We start from the raw sequence: 23,412 nt of genomic DNA, 5'->3' as shown, positions 1-23,412 counted from the left end.
CTGTGTGCGATTGTGCTTATGTGTGCGAGTGCTGTGTTTGGCAAAGTGTCTGGTTGCCAGGGTGTTCTCAGGCTGTTTCCGAGCCCGCTCTGCCAGCACTGCGTGCATGCTTGCGTGTGTACATGTGTGTGTGTCTGTGCACCGGCTCTGTGGTCGGTCATGACTCAAAGGAAGGATTCAGAACACACGGTTCTGAACTCAACAGAAGGCCCAAGGGACAAATACAACTCAGCACAGCACTTCTTCCTCTGTCGTTCTCTCTTACAGTCCTTTCATCATCTCTCTGGTTTTTTTAGCCTTTTGTCTCTGTCCCTCACGCTCCTACTGTTCAGGTTTTCCATGTGTGTGCGTCTTCATTACTGCCAAATAAAAGGGACGGCTTTAGTGATGTGCACACTCTGTAGCCTCATCACACATGATGAATAAAGCTGTTTAATCACGCACTCTTTTTTTTTTTGTTTGTTTGTTTGTTAACCTCCTCTCGTCCTTTCGCTCTCACAGAGTAACTGCGGGGAGGTATTGCGTATCCGCCGGGTGCTGATGAACTCACCGGAGATTGTGTCCATCGGGCTGGTGTGGGATTCAGACCACTCTGACCTAGCAGAGGATGTCATACACAGCCTGGGAACCTGCTTGCGTCTGGGAGATGTAAGCGACCGCACATTATACACTCATTTGAACAAAATTAGCGTATATCGTGCGTTTCTATGCAAGCAGCTGAGCCCAAACTGACATAAATACATAGATGTAATTCCCCTAATATTCTGTGGCGAAAATAGCTTTGTGTGCAGTGTGTACATGTGAATCAGAAGGGCTGTTAACTCCCAGCAAGCACCAGACGCCCCTGGGCCTTTTCAAGACTAATTTCAAAACCAGTCAGGGTCGGTAAAAATACTTATAAATACTTGAATTTTATTGAAGTGAAGGTAAAAATTTGTTGTTTTTTTTGCAGAACAATGGAAACGTCTAAGATTAAATTTGTTGAAATTTAAAAAGTTTAGTTGACATCTGCATGACACTTTACTGTTCAAAAATGCAAACGTATGCATATCTTATCTTATTTGCATTGTATTTGGGTGTGAAAGGTTTGCAATTACACAGCAACACATTATTAACAAATGAAACAAAACAAATGCAAAAACTAGTGCTGGATGGGATTTCTTAAAAATGTTTGCTTGCAGAGCTTATTTGTACTGCACTCTGGATAGTCAAAGCCTATTGTTCCCAGATACTCTGGTTGCACAGTGCTGCAGGGGTTTATAGAGTCGTCTCACAGGAAGAAGAGGTCTCCTTTCAAGGTTCAGTCAAATGTAGATATAAAGGGATGTCATTTCAAGGACCAGTAAATTCAACCTTTTTTTTTTTTTTGCTGGGTTGTCTCAAACTGATTTCAATTAAAAACCAAACAAAACTCACTTTTACTGTAGTGCCACCAACAGGCAAAATTTGCATGTTTTTAGAGCTTAAAGCTTAGAGCCAAATAATCGTAATCTCTTGCTAACAGTGCATGCATACTGGCATACCGAGTGTTTTTGCATGCTAATGTTTTGCAGGAGTGCTGGATTTTTTTTGGTTTTCTGTCCTTTCAAGTAAGGGTTCATGGTAGATTAGTGGCAATGCTCCAGAGCGCAAGCCTGACAATCATACATTGAAATTTGTTTCTCTCTTTTGTTTAAGAGAAAACGCATCACAGTCTACTAGTCCTAGTAGACTAGTAGACTACCAAAATATTTATGCATATCTCATACCTTTTGGAGAGTTGTTATAAAAGTGAAGAGGGTCCAGGGTGTGAAAATTCAGAATACAGTAGATTCCTAGATTTCCGGACCAAGAGTAGTAATTTGTAATTTGATCTACAGCAAACTGCTTTCTGCTAGATGTAAGCACATGCATAAATTATTTTTCAGCACATTATCACATGCAAACTGTCCGACACAAGCGCATGCATGGATGTACATGTATTTTCAGTGTGTGTGTGTTTAAACAAATACACAATAACTTGCAATAATGTGCAAGTTCAGCATGACAAAAAAACAAATTCTGTGCAGATACGACATAATCTTCCAGACTTTCAATTTTCTTATAAAGAGCTCAGAACGCTACTTCTCCATTTACAGCTACAGCTTTTACACCTCTCTCACACACACACACACACACACACGTGTTTGACCTCTGATAGTCGGCGTCATGACTGAGTAATGTTGATGCATTTTAATGCCCCTGTTACATCTCCAGCCGCATTCCGAAGTGATATCCATGAATAATGGATTAGTGAATATGAATATGTGTTACAGTGACTCAAGCTTTTCCCTCTATCTTCTGTCTCCGCCTGCTGCTCTGTCTCTTGTTTTCATCCTGCAGCTGTGAGGGAAAAAAAACAAGCTGCTGAATAAGAAAATCTGAGGTGTTACCTATTGAATTTTCCAAATTGTGTTTAGCTATTAAAAGTGTGTCCATTTGCCTCCACAGTTACTTTCACTTGCTGTTTTTCTGTATCTTACCCATCTCCCTTTTTTTACACTTTTATGTCCGGTTTCTCCTCAGATTAGATGACTGTAGTGCTGCTGCTGCAGTAAACCAAACTTTATATTCAGTTAACTGTAAATCAGCTGTTAAATTTAAAAGGAATTAATACAGATCTTCGTTGTTTATCCGCAGATTTATGGGCTGTTGGCTGGACAAAAGAGTTGTGGTTGTGCAAACTTGTTAAGATGTATTTTCTGATTCTTTAAAGATTTCAAAATATTCTATTCTATTTATATTCTAGCTTATTATGTTGAATCATGGAGATATATGGTTCATCAAAGCACAATGGCTAGAATTATACATATGGCTATCAATACACTGCCTTTGTCTGTGCATGTTACTAGCAGTATCATCTGGAGCAAGTGACCTTACTAAGAGATGAGTGTGAGAGCCGTGCATCATTTCCGCTTGAAAAACTGCAGCGTGTATGCAGCACTGTAGGTTTGTGTGCGCTTCGCAAGCAGAGGAAAGTGAGGAGAGTGAAGAATTACTGCATACAGCATATACTAGGTGAGCAAAAATGTGCTTGTATTCACATTAACTAACTCTTCTGTCTCTCTCTCTCCTATACCGCACACCTCTCCCCTGCATGCCCCCCTCCCTCCTTGTCTCCTCCCCCTCCCTCTTATCTCTCTCTCTCTCGGTAGTTGTTCTACCGTGTGACAGAGGAGAGGGCTCGCCAGGCGGAGCTCTACTTGGTGGGCATGGTGTGCTACTATGGCAAGCACTACTCCACCTTCTTCTTCCAGACCAAGATACGCAAGTGGATGTACTTCGACGACGCCCACGTCAAAGAGGTGAGACGTAGTTTGAGTGCCGAGTCTGCATGCTGCAACACGAGGAGCATCTGCTGCATCTTCACTTGTGCCTGTGAGAGCAGGAATGACAGGAGCTGTGCTGTGTGTTAGTTTAAGTGCTGCACAGTCAGGTCTTTTGCAGTGGTGGCAGCTTTAGATTGATTATGTGTTTAAGGTTTAATCCCTGTCTTTGTTTAAATCTATGCGCTTAAATCTCAGTGCAAGAACTGTGTACGTATTATGTATGTGATTTAAGTGTGAGTCCTTTTCTTAAAGGCTAAAAAAATCCTCATGAATACTCAGCAGAAATAACAGAAGGAACTTGTGTGCATGTACCTGTCCTAGACTATCAATCATAGTTCACAATGAGGGTCATATTAGATTATTGACTGAGATAATATGATATCAATGAAGACACAGCAGCACAAAGTGTATTTGACCTTCTACCTTTAGAGGAATATGAGTAGCGTGATATCCTAAAACAGATAGTTATACTTCCTTTTTATGTGTGTGTGCTTATATAAATATATATTTTTGTATATATATTTATATGTGTGTGCTCTGCATCTCCAGATCGGCCCTAAGTGGAAGGACGTAGTGTCTCGCTGTATCAAAGGCCACTATCAGCCCCTGCTGCTGCTCTACGCTGACCCCCGTGGGACGCCGGTGATACTGCAGGAGAGCCCAAACCCCTGTACCAGCTCCAACCCGCAGCTGGAGCTCCAGCACTGCAGCAGCAAGGCTGGTTACGACAGTGAAGACTCTGGTACAGCAAAGATGATACACTCTGCTAAATATCAGATCGGGTTGATCTGTCTTTATCATTTGAGAACATGCGGGGTTATAGCTTTAAAGCTCTGACCTTCAACCCTATAATCTCTGCCTCTGCATACTGCAGAGCCTGTGCTATAGTATTATCATGCCTTTAACTGGAAACATATGCGCATACAGGATTACCTAAAAGGTCACCTCTCTTTCTCTTTTCTCCCACAGGTCGGGAGCCATCCATATCCAGCGATACTCGTACGGACTCTTCGACAGACAGCTCGAGTCACCGAGGTTCTCGCAGCCGATCGCTCCACCAGTCTACAGGCAGCCACCTCTCCAGCGAATCCCAGACCACAGTGGTCTGTAATTACGACACTGGCACACCGCCTCTTGGTGCTGACGCTGGAGGTAATGCTGCTGGTCCAAATGTTCTTCCCCTTAAAAAAAAATGCAGTTGCACCTTCAGTCAAGAAACCCTAATGGTTTAAAAAATAACCGCAAATACTCAAGTGTTTTCAGGGAGATGCAGAAAGTATCATTGTTGATATAGTTAAGAGCAAACAGTTATGCGTTTTCAAGTTTCGGTGAAGTGAAATGGGTTCTGCAGTCTTCAGGTTATGCGCCTCGTTAGTGGTTACTCTCACATTTATTTGCACTGCTGCCTGCATAATTGCCCCCTGTGGGATAAATAAAAATGTTATTGGATTTATTTTCTCTTCCTTTTCTCCCGTGTTCAGAGTCAGCAGTGGAGGGTCCTCCCCGCCCTCCCTCTCCTCCGCTGCAGGAGTACAAGGAGACGGCTGTCTTCCTCCTCTCCTCCCGCAGGCCTCTGACCTCCTCTTCCTCTTCCTCCCGTCCTCTGTCCTCCTCCTCTTCTTCCGGAGTTGGGGGCTGTGAGGGGGGGATTGGGGGTCCCCACTGGGAGGATGAGAGCACTAGCAGTGAGAGCAAGTCCAGGTACTGCAGCACTCGTACACATCGGCTGTAGAATTAAATTAAAAATATTTCACGGTAATGCCGTCTTCAAATCACACGTAAATACTCACATCTCTTCAGGGGAAAAAGTAGAAGTGCTTATTAGATATGGAGCTTATTTTCATGTTGTTAGGCTACTCATTCAATACAACTATAATGTATATATATATATATATTTCAACACTGTAACCCAGATTGAATTGAAAAGTTAATACGCTGCCCTTCAGCCTGTTAGAAAAAAATCCAGATGAGGAAAAATCTCAGATTCCTCGCTTTGAGTTCATAGTTAAACAGCTCTGCACACTGCGAGACACACCGCAGTCTGTTCCTTCTGATCTTTAAGTGAAAGTTTGAGATAATAACACGACACAGCTTAAAGAAAAAAAATGCACAATATCACAAGAATCGTGGCTGTTAAGTGAACTGTAGCTAGCATCCTATTGTGGGGCACATGCTCAAAGGTTGTGAATGCCCACTTGTTTTTAAGAGTTTTGGTTCTAGAAGTGAATTTTCAATTTATTTTTGAAATGGCATTTGTGAAATGTCAGTGGAGATCTCCTTATATAACGAGTTTTCAGTTCTGAACCAAGCCAAACAGTTGTGAGGTGAGTCGTGACCATAAAAAGATTTGATTTGGATAAAACGACAAAAAAAAAAAAGGCTAAAAGTGCAAGACTGTTTACATAATTAAGTTTAAAGGTAAGGAACTTCTCATCCAGCAACCCTTTGTAAATCTAGTTTCCACAACAAAGGACTTTCAACCTTCTTGAATTTAATAGGTTTCATTATCATACTGGTGTATAATAAAAGGCTGGAATATATTTTGTATTTTGTGATGTGTATGTAACAAAGTATAGCCTCATTAGCAACATGTTACAGTCCTTCACTCCTGACTGAAATCAGATTTTCTTGGTAACAGCGACCTCCACCAATCAGAAATGTTGCTGTTTCTATTAAATTTTTCCAGTAGTGACAATATGAATAAAATGTGCGTTTGTTAAGATAAGGTTGATATCATACAGACTTGTGCTTGGTTTGATTGCTTTGCCTTCTCAATCAGAGTCTGTAACCTCACTCTTGAGATCGATCACCAGACTGTTTAGCTGAGTTACAGCTAGCTAACTAACTGGCCCTGCCTTGCATCACTCTGGGCTAGTTCTTTGAAGAAACTTTTTCAGTTATAGACCTTTGCAAGATTTATTGTTGGATGAAATCAAAACATTATAGACAAGTTAGTATCACGGATCACATTAGCAGCTAATTTGTCAAGCTAGCCAAGTCGCATTTTCACTGAGATTTGAATTTGCCTGCAGTAATGTAAGCTAGCAAGAAAGCTACAGTAAGTAAGTTAGTTGTAGCTTAGCTATATCGCTTGAATCTGGCAGTGCTTATTTTGTAAAATTTGCTGATAAAGTAATGCAAGGTGGTCATTTTGTTATGTTAGTGATTAGTGTACTCCATATTATGAAAATATGTCACTTTGGATCTTCTCTAAAACATGTCCTAAATTATGGGCACATAAATAAAGGCATTACTGTTCTGCAGACACACGGCAACTAACGTCATGAGAAACTGTGACAATCATAGAGGCCTAAAGACCAATCAGTGGCCTGACAACTACCGTTCGCTCTCATCTCTTGTGCGAAGTGAAATTGGGATTTAACACATGAAAAATTATACGTGTTGTCGTTTTTAAATAATATTTACCAGAAGACTAATTTATATTTTCTTCAGTCAGTAGACATGTTCAGCATTGAATCCTTCTTCTTTGTTCTCTAGTTCTTCTGGAGGCCGCTACAGGCCAACTTGGAGGCCCAGGAGAGAAGCGCTGAACATCGACAGCATCTTCACCCGACAGAGAGGCTCCTCTGTGGGCTATAACACTGTGCCTGGCCCGCCTCTCCCTCCAGGGCCTCAGGACTCACTCCCTTTAGAGGGACCTGCTCCACTGCTGGGATTGCAAGAAGTAGAAGCCAGAGAAGTTGGGGAGTTGGAGGCGGGGTTTGGGCTGGTTGGGCAGCCCAGGTCTCTGGGCAGCGGGCGGACGATGGGTCCCCCTGCCCCTCCACCTCTGAGAGGGGTGGAGCACCAGCCACGTCTGATTCAGAGGATGGAGAGTGGCTACGAGAGCAGCGAGAGGAACAGCAGCAGCCCCGACAGGTAGGAAACTTACAGATACAGATTTGTGTGTTTGCATTATCAACATTTATGCATTTCGTCTACCCTTTTCCTTTGTTTACAGGGAGGTGGGGCAACAAAAACGGGTGCTGATGTCAGGTCCTTCATGGCGTTCAGTGCCTAAGTCCAAGAGCAGCAGTGCCATCCTGCAGGAGCTGCCCCCACCTACTTGGAGTGGTGGCACTAATGCAGGTGTGTGTTTTTGCTTAATTTCTTCAACATGCATTTAAATTGATGAATATTTTCATTCCCCATATTTCTCGTGTGTGTGTGTGTGTGTGTTTTCAGGCCCAGGGCGTAGTGAGCTAGACGAGCTTCAGGAGGAGGTAGTGAGGAGAGCCCGCCTGCAGGAGCAGCAGAAGCGAAGGGAGGCGGAGCGGGAGGCAGCCATGGGATTTAATCCCAAACCCAGCAAGTTCATGGACCTGGACCAGCTCCAACACCAGGGTATGGATGAAATATGGAAACATAGAAAAACAGCAGCTGGAAGTTGGTAGTGGATATGTACGGGAGTTATATGCTTACGAAATACTTCCAGTGGAATGCAATTTGAGCTTCATTTGCCTATGTTTAATGGATCTTTCCTCATATTTCACTGCCTGCATCAACACTGATTCACTTATACAACAGCTGATGAGTGAGAAACCATTTATGTCAATTTAATGTGTTTAAACCTTTACCCCTCAAAATTGCATTTAAAGCTGCGCCAAGCGGAAACCCGCGTAGCAACGGCCCATCTAGACAGTTCCATGTCTCAATTTGTGCTTCCAAAGAATAAAAGGTGGATATATCTTTGGTATTAAAATGTTATGCTTTATGCTGATAATATGTATATTTATGCTAAAATCTTGCCTGGTGCAGTTTTGAGGTCACCTGTGTCTAGATTAACAGTCACAGTGACTTGTACGTCCATGTGTCTGTCTGACCTCGTCTTTGTCCTCGTTCCCATCTGTTGGTCTGTCTCTCCATCTGTCTCTCTCTGATGGTGTTTTTTTTCCCTCCGTCAATTAGTTCAGTGTGTTTTATTTCAGAGGACGTGTGTGTTTGTGTGTGTTTGTGTGTGTGGATCTAGCAGTTCCAGCCGTGTTCAGTGTAGCCGAACAGAGCAGAGCACAAATTCCTGTCAGATTAGTTTTTACAAAAATGGAAACTCCTGTGGGGCGTTCACTGACCGGCACAGAGCGGGAAACTCTTTCTGGGTGATTCCTATTTAGAATCACAAGCACAATCCAAGTTCAGTGCTCTGATATCCTGGCTATCCTCCAGAGTTTAAAGTGTGTGTATTCCTCTGCTTCCAAAAATGTGTTTCTCTACCTTTTTCGTTCTTGTGTGGTCTATAATGATGTGGGTATCTGTGTGTTGTGGTGTGAGCTTTAGATTGTGTCTTTCTTTGACTCGAGTCACACTTTAAGGGTCATTCCATTAATTTTACAGTTAGTTTATGAGTATTGCTATGTGGCCTGTGACAAAACGTTCTGTGATTTCTTCTCCGTCTCTGGAGAATCGGTATCGGCTCTGGGATAATTACTCAACTGATGCCCTCTGAGACTTTAAATGTCTATAATAAACTGTGCATATGGACTTCAAAATTTGGGTATGTACCAGGACGCGAGGTTCTAATATTAGACTCTCAGAGTTGCTTCATGGGGAGAGCAGAAGACTGTGGTGCCTGACTCATATGAAGTGGGATCACAAAGTTTTATAATTCCACCTGGTTTAGTGATTATTCCCTCACAGTAGGAGGGTTCTGGATTCTAACTTTGGCGTGCACGTTCTCCATGTGTATGCCCGGTTTTCTTTGAAAGCTTCAATTTCTTCTGCCAAAAAAAAAAAAAAGAATCATGCGAAATTAAATTCTAAATCTTATGAGTTTCATTTCGTGGGTAAAAGTACAGCTAACTTTCACTTTAAGGTTGCTTCCTTGTGCATTTCTGGGCTTTTGCTTGCACCTCTTTGGTTTTAAGATTGCTTTCTGGAAATCCACTTTATTGATAAAGCTTATAGTGGATCAGGTGATGCAGCCTAGACATCCTTCACCCTTTCCCCCCCTCCCCTTACCCCAAAGCAGTCGCATCATATGGCTTTTCTTCTCTGCTCCTGGTTCTGCCGGAGGTTTCTTCCTGTTAAAAGGGAGATCTTCCGTCCTACTTTCGCCAAGTGTTTGATCATAGGGGGTTATCTGATTGTTGGGGTTTTCTCTATATTATTACAGGGTCTTTATCTTACAATATAAAGTTCATTCAGGCAATTGTTGTTGTGATCTGGGGCTATAGAAATGAGATTGAATTAAACTGAACTGGGATCCAGCACACACTGCAGATGTGCAGCTTGTCAGAATGGGACTTCCATACTAGTAGCACCCAGTGCTGGTGCAGTGCTTCACAGGGAGACCGCATTAAACTGGAAATTAGCCAGACATGCATTTTTACCTGTTATACACAGAATCACAAAAACTTTCAGTTGTTCCTTTAATCAGGTCTGAGCATTATATTTTGCACATGCTTTTTAGCCACAACAGCAATGCAGCTCTGTGGATAGCAATGTCAATTAGGCATTTTGGTGTTAATGGAAATAGTGTAACCTCTGCTGAAAGCAGATGACATCAGTTACCTTTTTCCTTTAGCATGCTCCTTGAGTCAAATGTTTTGTTTTCTCATACTTTCAGCCTCTTTATTTAGCAAATGTTTAGCAAATGTTAACACACTCACACACAAAATCAACATCTTAAATGTTGTTTATGCAATTAAAAACAAATAAGCTCGTGTCGGGCATTACTTACAAAGTCATTCGTGCTGTTTAAGTAGTTATACCTGAAACAACCTCAGCTGCAAATCAGCTACCAGCTTTATAAATAGCACTGAAAGAATTATGTTCACATCTTGTCTCGACTCAACATTCAAATTAAAGACTTCTGCACGGCCTGTGTGACTTCAGGCTTGACTTTAGATCGACTTTGGGAACACATGGTGTTCCCAAAGTATGTGTCCATATTCCTGTGTGTGTGACTTTTTCATGAATATTTAATCAGTTCATCCACAAAAGATATTTTTCTGTCATGTTTTATTGTGAAAACGTGTTTAGCTGTGTGTAAGTGAGTTTTATATAAACCGCAGGTGTTCAGGTTTTCCCCTCCTACTCAGCACTAACTAAATCTACATCAGGGATTATTATGTTGTGTCCTGTCTGCCCTACTGTGTTTGCTTCACTGTGTTTAGTCTCAAATACCTGACACTCACCTGTGTGCACATTCAACCTTGATGAAGTGAAAGGACGAGTTGTGAACGAACAGATGGCATCACTATCAGTGCTACTGTGTAACAGAATTTGGGTTCCCACATCCGTATCGATGGATTCGGGCGTATTTCAAACAATCCGCCTCAGTGTTTCAGAGGTTACAGCCAACAGCAACAACAGAGCTGCCATCCGCCTTCCTTTCTTCTGCCTCTATCAATCTGAAGTCTATAAACTCAAGCCAAAACGGATGATGGCTGCTCTTTTGTTGTCCACTTGTGCATTCTTTGTAACCAACTAGCACCACTGAGAGTGCACACTAGAAATATCTTTTTCGTTTATTCCCTTGTCTGGTGTGTGTGGCTTCATGAACGCAGCCCCAGTTTCAACTCATTTATCTAATGTTCAATTTTTGAGTCACCAACAGTACAAGTTAGTATATTAATGCGATTACATCAGAGTTGCTAAGTGGGAAAAGATGCTGGGTCCCTGCTATGAAATCTTCCTATTGTTTCCTCTCATGATATTGCCAGTGTCTGTCAGCTTGAAAACAAGGGGGTGTCCTCGGAGAAAAAATAACTGCCAGTTTTGTGCAAGTTGAAATCACAGGATCAGGGTAAACAATGTAGCCCAGGCAGAGAAGAGGCACAAACTTGGACTTGACAGTGAGCCTGCATAAACTGGTTGTCATACCAAACAAAGGAAGACTTAAGAAGCAAAACATCTGAGTGCATTAAACGGAGCGGGGGTCTGTTTTCTTTCATGCACCTATAACTTTTCATTCGCTTTTTTTTTAAATCTCTTTCATGGTTTCACAATCTCAGTTTTAAAGATTTAACAGGTTTATGTGGTGCGATTTGTTAATCTCCCCTAAAGGGTTGTCTCCTTCTGCACCTTCTGTCTGGGTTTCATTTTGGGGAAGGGGCTGCAAGGATTTAAATCAGGCGAGCATAGTAGTGAGGGTAGGTAGTGTAAGGAACATTATGGGCACATGCAAGTGGTCAGAATGAGACCTCCACAGAGTGATTTAAGCAAAGACCAGCATTTGAGGCAGCTAAGAGTCTGACAAGTAGACTGCCTTGAAACAGGGAGCAGTCAAATTTAAGTCAAGTGAGATTTTTGCTTTATTTAGAGCATTTTCTGTCAGTTTGGCTTTGGAATAGGCACTAAATGCCAAAATGCTATGACATCTGTGACCCTCTGTGGCACTGAAGAAATTTGCAGTAAATTTGGAGGAAACGCAGCACTACAGTTTCTACATTTATCTAAAAGCCACTGATTGCAGCTGTTGAGTGTTGGATCCAGTGTCTTCTGAACACAATAGTAAAAACTTGTTATTGCTGCAAAAACCTGAATTTTAAGCTTCTAAGCGATTGGATATTTCTCACCAAAATGATTGGGGATTGAAGTTAGGTTAGGTTTTGAGGACATCCCACTTTGCAACTCTTTACTTATGTAAAATACTCACACATCGATTTACAGCAGCAGAGTGTAATGCATGCTGGCCCCTTCACAAACACTCCTTCTGCTCTGCTTCTCTTTTCTCTCTCCTTTTGTATTATAATCGTTTACTCTCATCCCTCCTCGTGTCTCCTTTCTTGTTCCGTTCCTCAAACTCTCTCTCGCTGCCACTCTGTCGTTATATCTTTCTGTCTTATTCTCCTTTTTATCTCCTGCTCTGTTGTTAACATCCTCAGCTGTGCTCAGACCCCTGCATGAGGCTAACGCTCATAGCGGATTGGCTGTAGCTGCGTGCATGAGGAGCACTGGGGCCCCAATCAAACGCAGGCAGGAACAGGAAACGGAACGGGAGACAGGAAGCGCCCGCCCACAGGGCCCACGCAGGTACCACCACTGTCAACCCTTATGTATCCACAGCGGTGCCTGTCTCAAAATCACCTCAAAACCCCTCACTTCCCTCCCCTTCCTCCCTCACTTCGTGTTTGTCCAAGCTCAAGCTGTCCTCAAACCCACCTCAGGACTCCGCTGTGTGTGTCCTCTGGGTGCTGGCTGTGTAGAAACGCCTCAACACCCTCATGTGTGTGTCTTTAGCTCTGGCTGGCCAAAATCCCAGAAAGCTTGATTTTGTAACCCACTCCCCCAGCACTGCACTCTCACATCCAGCTCTGTGTATGTGTGTGTGTGTGTGTGTCTGAATGTGTATGTTTTCTCAAACACACACCCTTGACTATATACAGCAACTTATTATCCGCTTTGTGTTTGTGTGTTTGTTGCAATGCAGTAAAAAGCTGCTTTGCTGTTCTCAGTGTTGCCATCAAGAAGAAATAGAGAGAGAGGGAGAGAGAGTTTCTCTCGGCTTTTCTGTGCTTCACTGCTTCCCTTCATTGTTGTTGTGCTGCTCTTTCTAGCTTTGTGCTGCCAAGGCTTCCCTCTGCTCTTTGTGTGCTGCTGATCTGTCCTTCTGTGCACTGCAAAGCTGCAGTCCATCACTGTGTTTCTGTCCCGTGTGCTGCCGCGCGACTGCAGTCACAGATCCTGTGCCGCGCTTTGTTTCCGTGCTCTCTGCTTCTGTGTTTGTCTGTTACAGAAATTCAGTCTGCTTTCCTACTGATGTGTTAGTTTTGTTGCGTAAGGAGGGGAAAGTGAGTTTTAACATCAGTTTCATCAGTTTTAATATTCAGAAATCAAAGTATTAAGAATCTGAGATGCACTGATGACTTTTGATATCCAAACACACATAGTTTTAAAAATTCCCAATTGGATGCAACACACGCAATTAGAGACACGAGGCGTAATGATGAAAACATTAAAAGAATAGAACTGAAAGTTAGTTGAAAAGGTCAGTTTGGTTATTGACCTGCAGATTTTTTGCCAATTAATCATCCCAGCTGTTTTCCAAGGAAAACTCACTGCATTTGTTTGTTAATTTTTTTTATAGTAACCTGAATGTCTTTAGATTTTAAAAATATGCAAGTGCAAAAAATGTACAGAATGTCCTAGAAGCAAAAAAAAAAAAATTGTGAAGTTCTGGTCTTTTCTCAGGATCTTAGATTCTTACTGAGTCAGGAAATTAGATGTATAATCGGGAACTAATCTCAAATGTGCCTTAAAGGGCGGTCATTAAACTCCTAAAACCTCAAATATTCTTTTGTTAGATCTTGTAATTAGTTTTGCTGCTCCACTCTGAAGAACCAGCACAGACCAGAGACTGATTGAATGTGCAAACTAAGCCATGTTAATATTGATTTTAGTCTGTGTTTCATTAAAACTCAACTTAAACTGGAGTAAAACTTTTTTTTTTTCTAAAATAATAAATTGTAAATCCAAACTGTTAACAGCGAGACTGAGGGGGAAAGAGGAGGTGGAGGCAAAGCTCTCGGTGTTCTGCCTCTTTTATTACCTTCCTCCTCTCCTCTATTGATCAACATAAGCCTCTGATTTATAGCTCGGTGCTGCAAAGCCTGCTGGGTAATTACTAACGCTGAAAAGAGACAGGAAAGTTAAAGTGGGGGATGGGGGCGGGCGCTCACATAGACACACGTGTGTCTGCGCACACTACACAGAAATAGACGCGCAAATTTGCTTTCTATTCACACATACAAGCACACACACACACACACAAACATTAATAGTGTCTCATGTCTCTGAGAAAATCCACTAATGTTCAACATATATCATATCCCTCATTTATCAATGTATGCAAATCAATAAAAGGATATGAGACCGAATTAGTCTATGTCATAGATTGTTTTCAATGCTGATATACTGCAGCAGTGCAGAGTAGTGGAAATCTGATTACATTCTGTGTAAGATGGAAATGCTCAAATCAGACACTTAAGTTTGTCATCAGTCAGTCAGTGCAGCTGAGCTTGTGCCTGATTCATAAACAGCATGGCTGTGAAATCTCTGTGATGCTTGCACAAGGCTGTTTGTTCGGTATGTAAGTGAGCTTGTGTGTGTGTGTGTGTGTTTTTGTTTACCTGATGTGCTGTCGTGACCTTCCCTCTATGCAGTAACTCACCTGACGTCAGAGCAGCTTTGTTTTTTCTGTCCTGCTGCCGGCTGACTGACGCGCTCCCTCTTTTGTGTCCTCCAGTGAACAGCCTGGCCCGGTCCAAGTACTGCTGACGCCCAATCAGGAGGAGGAAGAGGACCAGGCAACGCCCAACAGGGATGCTGCTCTGGGCCAAGGCCAGAACCCGCCCCCTCCGCCCTATCGCCCCCCTCCCCCTCGACCCCCGCTCACCCTCAGCATCGCTCACCCTTGCGCACCTTCCAGCCAAGGGGAGGAGGAGGATGGATGCGCGGGCAGGAGAGGGGAGGAGGGGGAGGATGGGAGGGAGGGGACAGGGGTGAGGCTGTGTGAGTTGCTGCAGGCAGGGGGGGTGAGTGTCAGACCACTGGGGAAGCACTTAGCCATCTCTCTGCCCTCGCTTCCTCTGCGTCTCTGGGATACACAAGTCACACACACCTCACACTCCGCACACCTTGAACCCACTCACGCACAGCCTCCCCCACCTCCTCCCCCTCCGACCTCTAATCCACCCCTGTCTTCCCCTCTGGAAGCCTCCGGGCAAAGGAAACCTCTCACGCCGCTCTGGCAACCACCGCGGCCCCATTCCCCCGCGGGCACTGCTCAGCATTGGCCGAGGGAAGAAGCTGCTTCAGAGACACGTCATTGGTCCTCCTGGAGTTTGGACCGCCCCGACGCAGTGGTGACGCCGTATGAGACACCCCCAGACCGCTGCATTCCCATCAGGCCGCAGGCATCCAGTCAAAACTACAGCTACAGTTGCCAGTCCTCTCCAGGTCACTACAGCTCCCAGCATACCCCAGGGCGACACAGTAATCCCTGCTGTGACCGCAAAGAGGCTGAGTTTTCTGAGCTTGATTCCCTTTACCAGGCCAGTCTGCAGGCTGGAAAGACAGGTACACACACACAGACACACACAGCCACCATAACACAATCTGTAACTATTGGAACATTTAAACCCACCTTTCAGTGAAATTAATTGTGCTCAGAATATGACATGCCGTTGTGGCATAATGACTAAATTAATAATTTTCACTATCAACTTAAATTACGATGCAAATCTCCTGTTGCACCACATCCCAAAGGCCTCTGCTGGATTGAGACCTGGTGACTGTGGAAGCCATTTGAATAAACCAGTTCGAGATGATCTGAGCTCTGTGTCTGCTGGAAGTAGCCATCAGAAGATGGTTGTGTGGGAAAATTCCCAGTAGATCAGCAGTTTCTGGAATACTCAGACCAGCCTGTCTGGCACCAGAAACATCTCATATTTAAAGAGATTGGTTTTTTGTCCATTCTGATATTTGATTTGAACTTTAGTTTTATTGCTTTCATATTGTATGGCTGATTCAATACATGTAGTGAGTGTGTTTAGGCCTTTTGATGTACGATAAAGAAAGGAATTAAGGATGTCATACATAGACTCTTAGGATCTTAGAAATTTGTAATAGATTTTTCACAATCTCTGCAAGTTTTATGGATTAAGAAAATTGGCAAAGTGGGAAAAAACACTAAATAGAAAGACAGAAAGGAGGGAAATGTAGAATCGCAGCGAGGCACATGAGAAAACAATAATAACACAGGAAACAACTAAATGGTGGAAACTACAAGGCATGTGACAGTATGTCTTTTATTTACAACATAGGCTACGTTCACACTGCAGGCGAAAGCGCATCAAATCCGATTTTTTTGACCCTATGCGACCCATATCCGATCATGGTATGACAGTGTGAACAGCGCAAATCCGATATTTTCAAATCCGATCTGGGTCATTTTCGTATGTGGTACTGAATCCGATACATATCCGATGTTTCAGAAAGCGACCGCGTGAACGGTCAAGTCGCACTAAATCCGTCTTTTACGTCACTGACACAAGACAGACGCCAATTATCAGCGCTGGAGAAGGGCCCGATAAGACATCGCGAATGCTTCCTGGCCATCCGGGGAAACTGCTGGGAAGACAACGTTGGAGAAACGTTAACATTTTATTTGTACTGCATAATCTGCAGATTCTGACAGAAATCTGCAACTATCCTTTGAAGCACCGCTCCTCTAAAACAGCAATAAGGATAATTATTAGGTTATCTACATTATTATGTAAATAACAAAATAACTTAAAGCAAAACGGGGACACGTGAAGTCCGAAGTCTTTATATTAAGGGCCATCAGTCAAACAATATTGTTTGCTCTGGGTCTAAACAGAGCGCGTTGTGTGTGACATCTTCTTTTGCGCATGCGGGCCGCTTTGAGCGTTCACACTAGAGCGCGTTTGCTGTCGCATTTTATCTGTAGTGTGAACGAGCAGACAAAAAAAATCGGATTTGATCAAAAAATTGGAATTGAGCATCAAGACCTGCAGTGTGAACGTAGCCATAGAAAACTCCTTTTGCTTGTAGGCTCACTTTTTGAAGCAAGCTAAAATGCTCCATAGATTTTTTTTATTCAGCTGTTGTCCAACTATAAGCACGTTTTTAATTTATGTCCTCAAGTATAAAACCGGTACAAAATTATATGTACAATCAACAGAACTTACACTGGTTTATACATGGGGACAATTTAACAATTCCAGTATGTTTTTGGTCTGTTTACTGTAATTAGCAGTGGTAGCTGTTAATTAACAACATGCACAACAGTATATTGTTGAGATTACCTCATGTTATATACTGTGCATATCAGTATGTAGTATGGAACTGAGACACAGTAAAGAGTACTGCAGTAAACAGGCTACTGCAGCAGATGTTACTGCTTTCCACTTTTTATATTGATTTTTCTATAGGGTCACTTCTCTCTGTGTTAAATGTACAATTTTAGAGACAAAAAAAAGCCCAACAATTTCTGAAAATAAAGAATGCTTTAAAAAAAACTTTGGAGTTTCAGTGAAGGCCTCGGTCTCGGTCTGTTTACTGCTTCACAGGTAAACACCGCGCTGGCTCATTAAATATATACCAAGGATGTGAAACTTATTTTACATTGTGGGCACCAAACTGTATCTCCCACTTTCATCCTAAATAGGACAAACCAGTGAAACTCCCCTTTTAGCCAGTGTAAAAAGTTTAATTACACATTTAATCTCTTAAATATCTCAATTTAAAAAAAAAAGACGTGCAATTTTAACGGTCTTTTACATGGTAAAAAAAAATGCTGCCGTAGCAAATGAAAGAAATCTGTCTGCATAACTTTTTGGGCATAAATTGTAAGAAATAAATGTTTAAAATGAATAAAATGTAGCTCATTGCCCAGACTGTGCTGTAATTATAAGGTTGTTCATTCACAGAACATTTCTTTTTATTTGTTTTTATCGTGGATCCATTGTAAAAAAAACAGAAATTTCTATGATTGTAAAAATGATCTGTAATCCTTTAACTGATTATCTATTACTTATTTACATTGGTGTAGTATAAATGGCCATGTGGGAGATCTTCTTTAGTGGGAAAAGTTGCAAACTTTCTGAAAATATAGTCCAAAATGTATTACCCCCTTCTCAAAGCCATCCACTGGGTCAGATTTGAGTCTTTTCCGGGATGATTCTGGCCCTTGTGACATTTTGTTTGACACCCCTGATATATACTGTATGTAAACATTTGTCAAATCATAAGCAAAGTTTGTTTAAGTTACTTATTAATGAATTCATGAGCGACACAGACAATGTAAGCTGTCAGTCTGACATCATTTGCAGACCACGCTCTGTTCATATTTTCACCATCTGTGTGTTCCCAGGCTGCAGCCCATCGGAGAGGCTCATATCCAGGGTGGGAGGGCAGGCTCGCTCCAAGACCCCCAACGCAGACATGGAGAGGAGTGCGTACGGGGCGGACTGCACCAGCACCCCCACCTACCTCAACAAGGCAACACCTACATAGTCCTTTGCAGAAACTGTTCATGGGTCATCAGTTGGATCCATTTTCCAGCGTCTGACAGACATTTTCTCCCTCTGCAGCCAATGATGTTGCGGGATTTTGGGGTGGAGCCTGATGATGGGGAAAACCTGAGGAGAATTGGACGCAGCCTGAGCGGCACAGTAGTGACCTCGCGCCGCAGCCGCCTGACTGCAACCCGCAGCTTTGTGAGTGTGACTACTTGGGCTCTGCTGCCTCCTTGCGGCTATGCTGTTAAACTGCACCTGCCTGATGTCTTGCGGTCACATTGCTTTTCCCTGTGCTCTTCTTCCCCCCTCCCTCCCCCCCGCTGTTTGTCTTGTTTCTTCCTTTTGTCCTGCTATTCTACTTGCAATCTGTCCTCCCGCTCTCTTCTTCTCTTCCTCTTCTGTCCTCTGTCTCTCTCAAAGGTGAAGCAGGCTGATGTCAGTGCCTCTCCTTGCTTACTTCCTCTCTTCTGAGTCCCTGTTGCTATTCCACCACTATCATCTCCTTCATCCTCCTCATCACCAACACCTTCTCATCACCACCTCCCTCCACTGCTTCACAGGTAAACACCGCGCTGGCTCATATGATGTTGCACCGTGTGTTTCGCCCGCATCAAGAGTGGATTTTTGGCTGGCTACTTTATGTGCCAGATAAGTCTGTTTTAGAGCAAAGTAAAAGTCTTCTCCTCATTTTTTTTAAAATTTTTCTCGTGAATATTTGCCTCCTGGCAAACCGGGCTCATCTGGCACAAAAGTAGGCTGCATATCCATATATCTAAAACCAGGGAATCCTCACTGATTTGTAAAAAATGTGAAGACCCAAAGGTGTTTTTGAAAGAAAATTGGCCTGCAAATCTGTCATGTGTCCAGTTCATCTAAAATTCACGGAAGGAAACTTGAAATTCTGAAAAGTAAACACTGATACCTTGATTTAGAGGTTAAAAAAAAGACACCTTCCCACTCTCTATAAGGAAAAAAGCTGAAAACAAGAGGGATGTCTTAAAAAGGCCCCCGAAGCAAAAACATTTCAGCCTGTTAGGTTTTCTGTTACGTCAGTATTACACACGACATATCTGCAGATGTGTCGGCTCTGTTTGCATCATATTAGGGCTTTCTTTTTAAACTCAAATTGTGGTGAATAGTTTGACAGGCAGAAGTGTCGTTTCAGGTTTTTACACTTCAGCTTCACGGTGCAAAACTAACACCTCGCTGTGGGAGCTGAAGCTAATGCGCATCAATCCAAAGTATTTTTACAAGCTGCTGTACATGTCGCACACCAATGGTCTCTCTTAGCAGAAAAAAACATAAGAAGAAATGATCATTTCTAGTAATAAGTTAGCAGTGCATTCAAAATTCTCACTAAATCATGGCTTAAAACAATTGGTTTAAAAAAGTCAGCAATTGAGTAATCAGGTTTTCTTCAACTTCCTAATCTAAAAATATACATGCATTACATATTGGAATATATATGTAGTTTTTAACATACAATTTCTTTATGTCTTATGGTTGTATGTTATAGGGAAAGTTATGCATCTAAGCTGTTATCAGCTTATAATAAACAAGCAAGGGAAAAAAAGAATCAACACGCATGCACGTTGGTCCTTTTGATCTTTTCTGTTTTAAATTCAAGGTGAAATTATGCATAACCTGCCTCCCGGCACTATGCTTTCACTTGCCAAATGCTCTTGGCTGTCTCGCATTGCGCTTCATTCACATGTGCAGGTCTTTAGAGTGCCTCAGTTTTATGCATAAACAGTGCTATATGCTGTTTTCAGAAACCAGGATATGCTAGATACAAAAGATCCTAAATAAACCGTGCACTGTTTAGAATATGCATGTATACACAGTGAAGAATAACCAGTTTTTAAATGTTCCATATAAAAAGATTTAAATGTAGGATTTAACAGATTTAACCATTTAGATTATATGAAGCTGAGGATGATGCACTGATTGGGAAATTCTGCATCCATACTAACAGTTTATAATTTAATCTTCCCATTTGGGCCAAAGACGCAAATAAATGCTGATTATAAAGAAGTAGCATGGCTGTTCTGAAATTTTAGCCTCTATCACCACAGTTTTTTTTTAAATATTTATTGATCAACAGTCAAATATCTGTTAATGACATCTTAAAAAGAGGTCTAGATGTCACTGCATCCAGCATTGTTTGATGTAGATGTTCTGCTTTTGTATCGATGTACAAAAAGAAAAGATAGCGTAGTATTTTTAAGGTGTCTCACAGGGATTTCCCCTGGGATGCTGTACAGCTATAGTTTATCAGATTGTATGGGACAAGTTTAAGTAGAACTTGGGGAAATAATCCTTGAGATCTTTGAAAACTGTGTTTAAAGCATCAGTGTGTGACAGTTTGTGTCTTTTACACTCTGTAAATCCCATGATTGAAGATACATGTGTAAAATCCAAGCATGTGTGCATATTCCTGTGAATGACCACATCTGTCTTGGTTGACGTGCACCTTCTTACTAATCTGACCTTTTATCTTCATGTCCAGGAGCTGTCGGACAGTTCAGGGAGTTTCTGGCTGTGTCTGACGGGGGTCAAGCTTTCCTCAGACCATGGTCCTTCAGTGCTTCACTAATATCTTACCGCAACCCGTCCACGTGGGTCCACAACCGCTTCACCTTGACGGACCTGGAATCGGCTCAGGAGGATCGACTCAGCTCCTATCCCGTTCCTCCTCCTCCTCCTTCAAACGACATGCACACGCAAACACATGCACGCACACATGCACATCTGCACTGACGTAGAGCCTCCCTCAGCGCCTGCAGCACCCTGCTTTAGCCCTTTCTTGCCTTCCTCCCTTCCTCCTCCCCCTACTATTCTGTCTATGCAGTCACTCTGACCCCCAACTACAACCTCAACCTTTCCCCCTACTTTCCGGGACTGTTTCTCGTCTCCCCCTGGGGTTTTCAGAGGGTTTCCAGGTGAGCTTGCTGCTTTTAGCAGTCGCTCACCAGCCGCATCCAACTAGGACTAGAGCTCTCAGTAGACTCGCCCTCCAACCCACAGGACCTTTAGCTCAGGGGGGGACTCTAACCAAGTAGCCACGCCTCTTCCTCTCTCTTCACGGGCATTTCTTGTTGGACGCACACGTAGCTGAACTAGGTCTGTTTCAGATGGACAGCCATATTTTTTTCTCTTTTTGTTTTTGGGTTTGTTTTTCTTCCTGTGTGTGCGCACAGTTAATCTGCCGAGACTGAACTCTCTAATAACTAAGTCGTGTACAGAAAACTCACATATGAAACCTGTATGTTAATTAATAAGACCTTATGGAATGTTGATAATGATAATTAACAAATATTGATAAACTTAAAGTGATACTTCCTCATGTCTGCATTTCAAATAGGAGTGGAGTGCACTTCACAAGTGTCTAGCTGGAGTTTCTGCCCCCAAACCGCTCGCCGACCTAATGACAGCTCTCCCGTTTCTACCGGGAGCTTGAACAAGAAAAGCGCTTCCTTTTTTCTCTGCTTCTTTCCCTCTTCTTTTCTTTCTGCTCTTCTTTTCTTGCTCTCTTATATTCTCGCTTGCTTTCTTTGTTCCAAACAGGAAACAGTAGCACCAGAAATAGGCCAGCAGCGGAGGAAAGTCTAGAAGGAATGAGAGAATGTAGGTTAGGAAACCCCTTCTCTTAGGCTTTTAGCAATGAAAACAGATGACTCAAGTGCACTTTGCAAGGTGACTCGGCAGAAGTGCACTTTCTGAAGGCTATTTGAACGCGGAGCAGCTGGAGAGAAGTCGATGCCGTTTGTTTTCACTCCAAGGCCTCAGGTGAACTTCAGTGACACTTATGAATTCACACTTTATTATTCCCCTCCCTCCTCCCACTGAAACTGGTTTTGAGACCTCAGATGTGTTCAGAAAAATGCTCATCTTCAACCTGAGACAGTGACATGTCTAATATGAACATGCTTTATACGATAGATATGTATTAGAGGTATATTTTCAGCCAGTGAGCTATCAGAGATGTCAACCATTCCTCAGTTGTATGAACAGTTATTACGACTTAATTCACTCTTCCCTTTATTGGGTAGCATTCTGACGTGTGTAGAGTACTTTTATTATATGCTTTATTCTGTTAAATATCGTATAAACTAACAAAGTCCTTATTAAACAAAAGGCCAATGTAATGTTCTTTAAGAATTCACTGATGTTGATTGAACGTTGTAACTAAACCAAAGGATGGCACCTAACTCAGAGAGTTAAAGTAAGAATTTATTTTTCCATTTAGGTTCAGATTTTGTGGTTGTATTTTTGTTTTTTTCTTTGTTTTTTTTTTTGGGTTTTTTTGGATTTTTTTGTTGTTGTTTTTTTTGGATGTGGGAGAATGTAGCCAATTGTAGCGCATGAGTCCGCTATGCAAATCAACCTTCCCTCACAGTCCTTTACTGGAGACAGTCAGGAGGCAGACACGCCCACCCCTCACGGGTGCTCTCATGGACTCTGGCAGAGACACGGAGAGGAGGAAGAGAAGATCTCATGTTTATTGCTGCTGGTGAACTTTGTTGTTCTGCATCTACTGCTATGTTTCAACCAATGGAATGCAAAAAGAGAGCAACGAGGACGCAGAGAGCAAGAGGGAGAAAGAGCGAATGAATGTAAACTAAAGGATGAAAGTGTGTGTTTGCGTTAGAGGAGGGTGGGAAGCTAACTGACAAAGATGGTTATTTGTGGGTGTGTGTAGACTTTATGTGTCAGTTCTGGGGTGGTGTTGCTCGGGGAAAGAGGGAACCTGTATTTTTGCAATAAAGTTATTAACAATGCACTCCCAAAGGGGGCGTAACCACCGTAACATGTGTTTCATTATTTGTTTGTGGGGAGGAGAGCAAAAAGAACTTAACTTTCAAGAAAAAAGAAACCAACACCAGTCAGGTCTTAATCCAAATTAACAGGAAAACTAAATAAGCTCTTAAGCAGTGTTTTTCATATATTTATATATAATACACTAATCTACAGCTAAAATATTCCTCAAATATTGAAAATGTAAGAATTTTTGCTCAGTGAAACTAATAGTAATGCTTAAAATTAGTGTTTCAGCTCATCAAACAAATTTAAATATTACA

At 42.3% G+C, this 23,412-nt stretch overlaps 1 protein-coding gene across 3 annotated transcripts in view; it reads left to right on the top strand.

Moving 5' to 3' along the window:
* The window catches only part of usp54b (ubiquitin specific peptidase 54b), a 62,415-nt gene extending 39,274 nt beyond the window's left edge, over positions 1–23,141 (top strand). For 2 of the 3 annotated variants that reach the window (XM_087844747.1, XM_006791009.3), the window contains 13 exons: positions 502–648; positions 3,174–3,323; positions 3,897–4,089; positions 4,317–4,499; positions 4,829–5,048; positions 6,846–7,226; positions 7,309–7,436; positions 7,533–7,691; positions 12,173–12,320; positions 14,533–15,365; positions 18,184–18,311; positions 18,404–18,529; positions 20,841–23,141. In XM_087844747.1, coding sequence (XP_087700873.1) covers positions 502–648; positions 3,174–3,323; positions 3,897–4,089; positions 4,317–4,499; positions 4,829–5,048; positions 6,846–7,226; positions 7,309–7,436; positions 7,533–7,691; positions 12,173–12,320; positions 14,533–15,365; positions 18,184–18,311; positions 18,404–18,529; positions 20,841–20,927 — 2,883 coding nt within the window. In that variant the 3' untranslated portion in view covers positions 20,928–23,141. Of the gene's footprint in view, positions 1–501; positions 649–3,173; positions 3,324–3,896; positions 4,090–4,316; positions 4,500–4,828; positions 5,049–6,845; positions 7,227–7,308; positions 7,437–7,532; positions 7,692–12,172; positions 12,321–14,532; positions 15,366–18,183; positions 18,312–18,403; positions 18,530–18,751; positions 18,892–20,840 lie in introns of all 3 variants that reach the window. The other variant, XR_015719390.1, reaches the window with a different exon arrangement.
* The last annotated feature ends 271 nt before the right edge of the window (positions 23,142–23,412 follow it).

Source organism: Neolamprologus brichardi, chromosome 8 (assembly GCF_056152115.1).
Source record: "Neolamprologus brichardi isolate AB-2024 chromosome 8, ASM5615211v1, whole genome shotgun sequence".
In the NCBI taxonomy this organism is placed as follows: Eukaryota; Metazoa; Chordata; class Actinopteri; order Cichliformes; family Cichlidae; genus Neolamprologus; species Neolamprologus brichardi.
The sequence above is the reverse complement of the archived record's forward strand: the minus strand, read 5'-3'. Positions and strand labels throughout refer to the sequence as shown.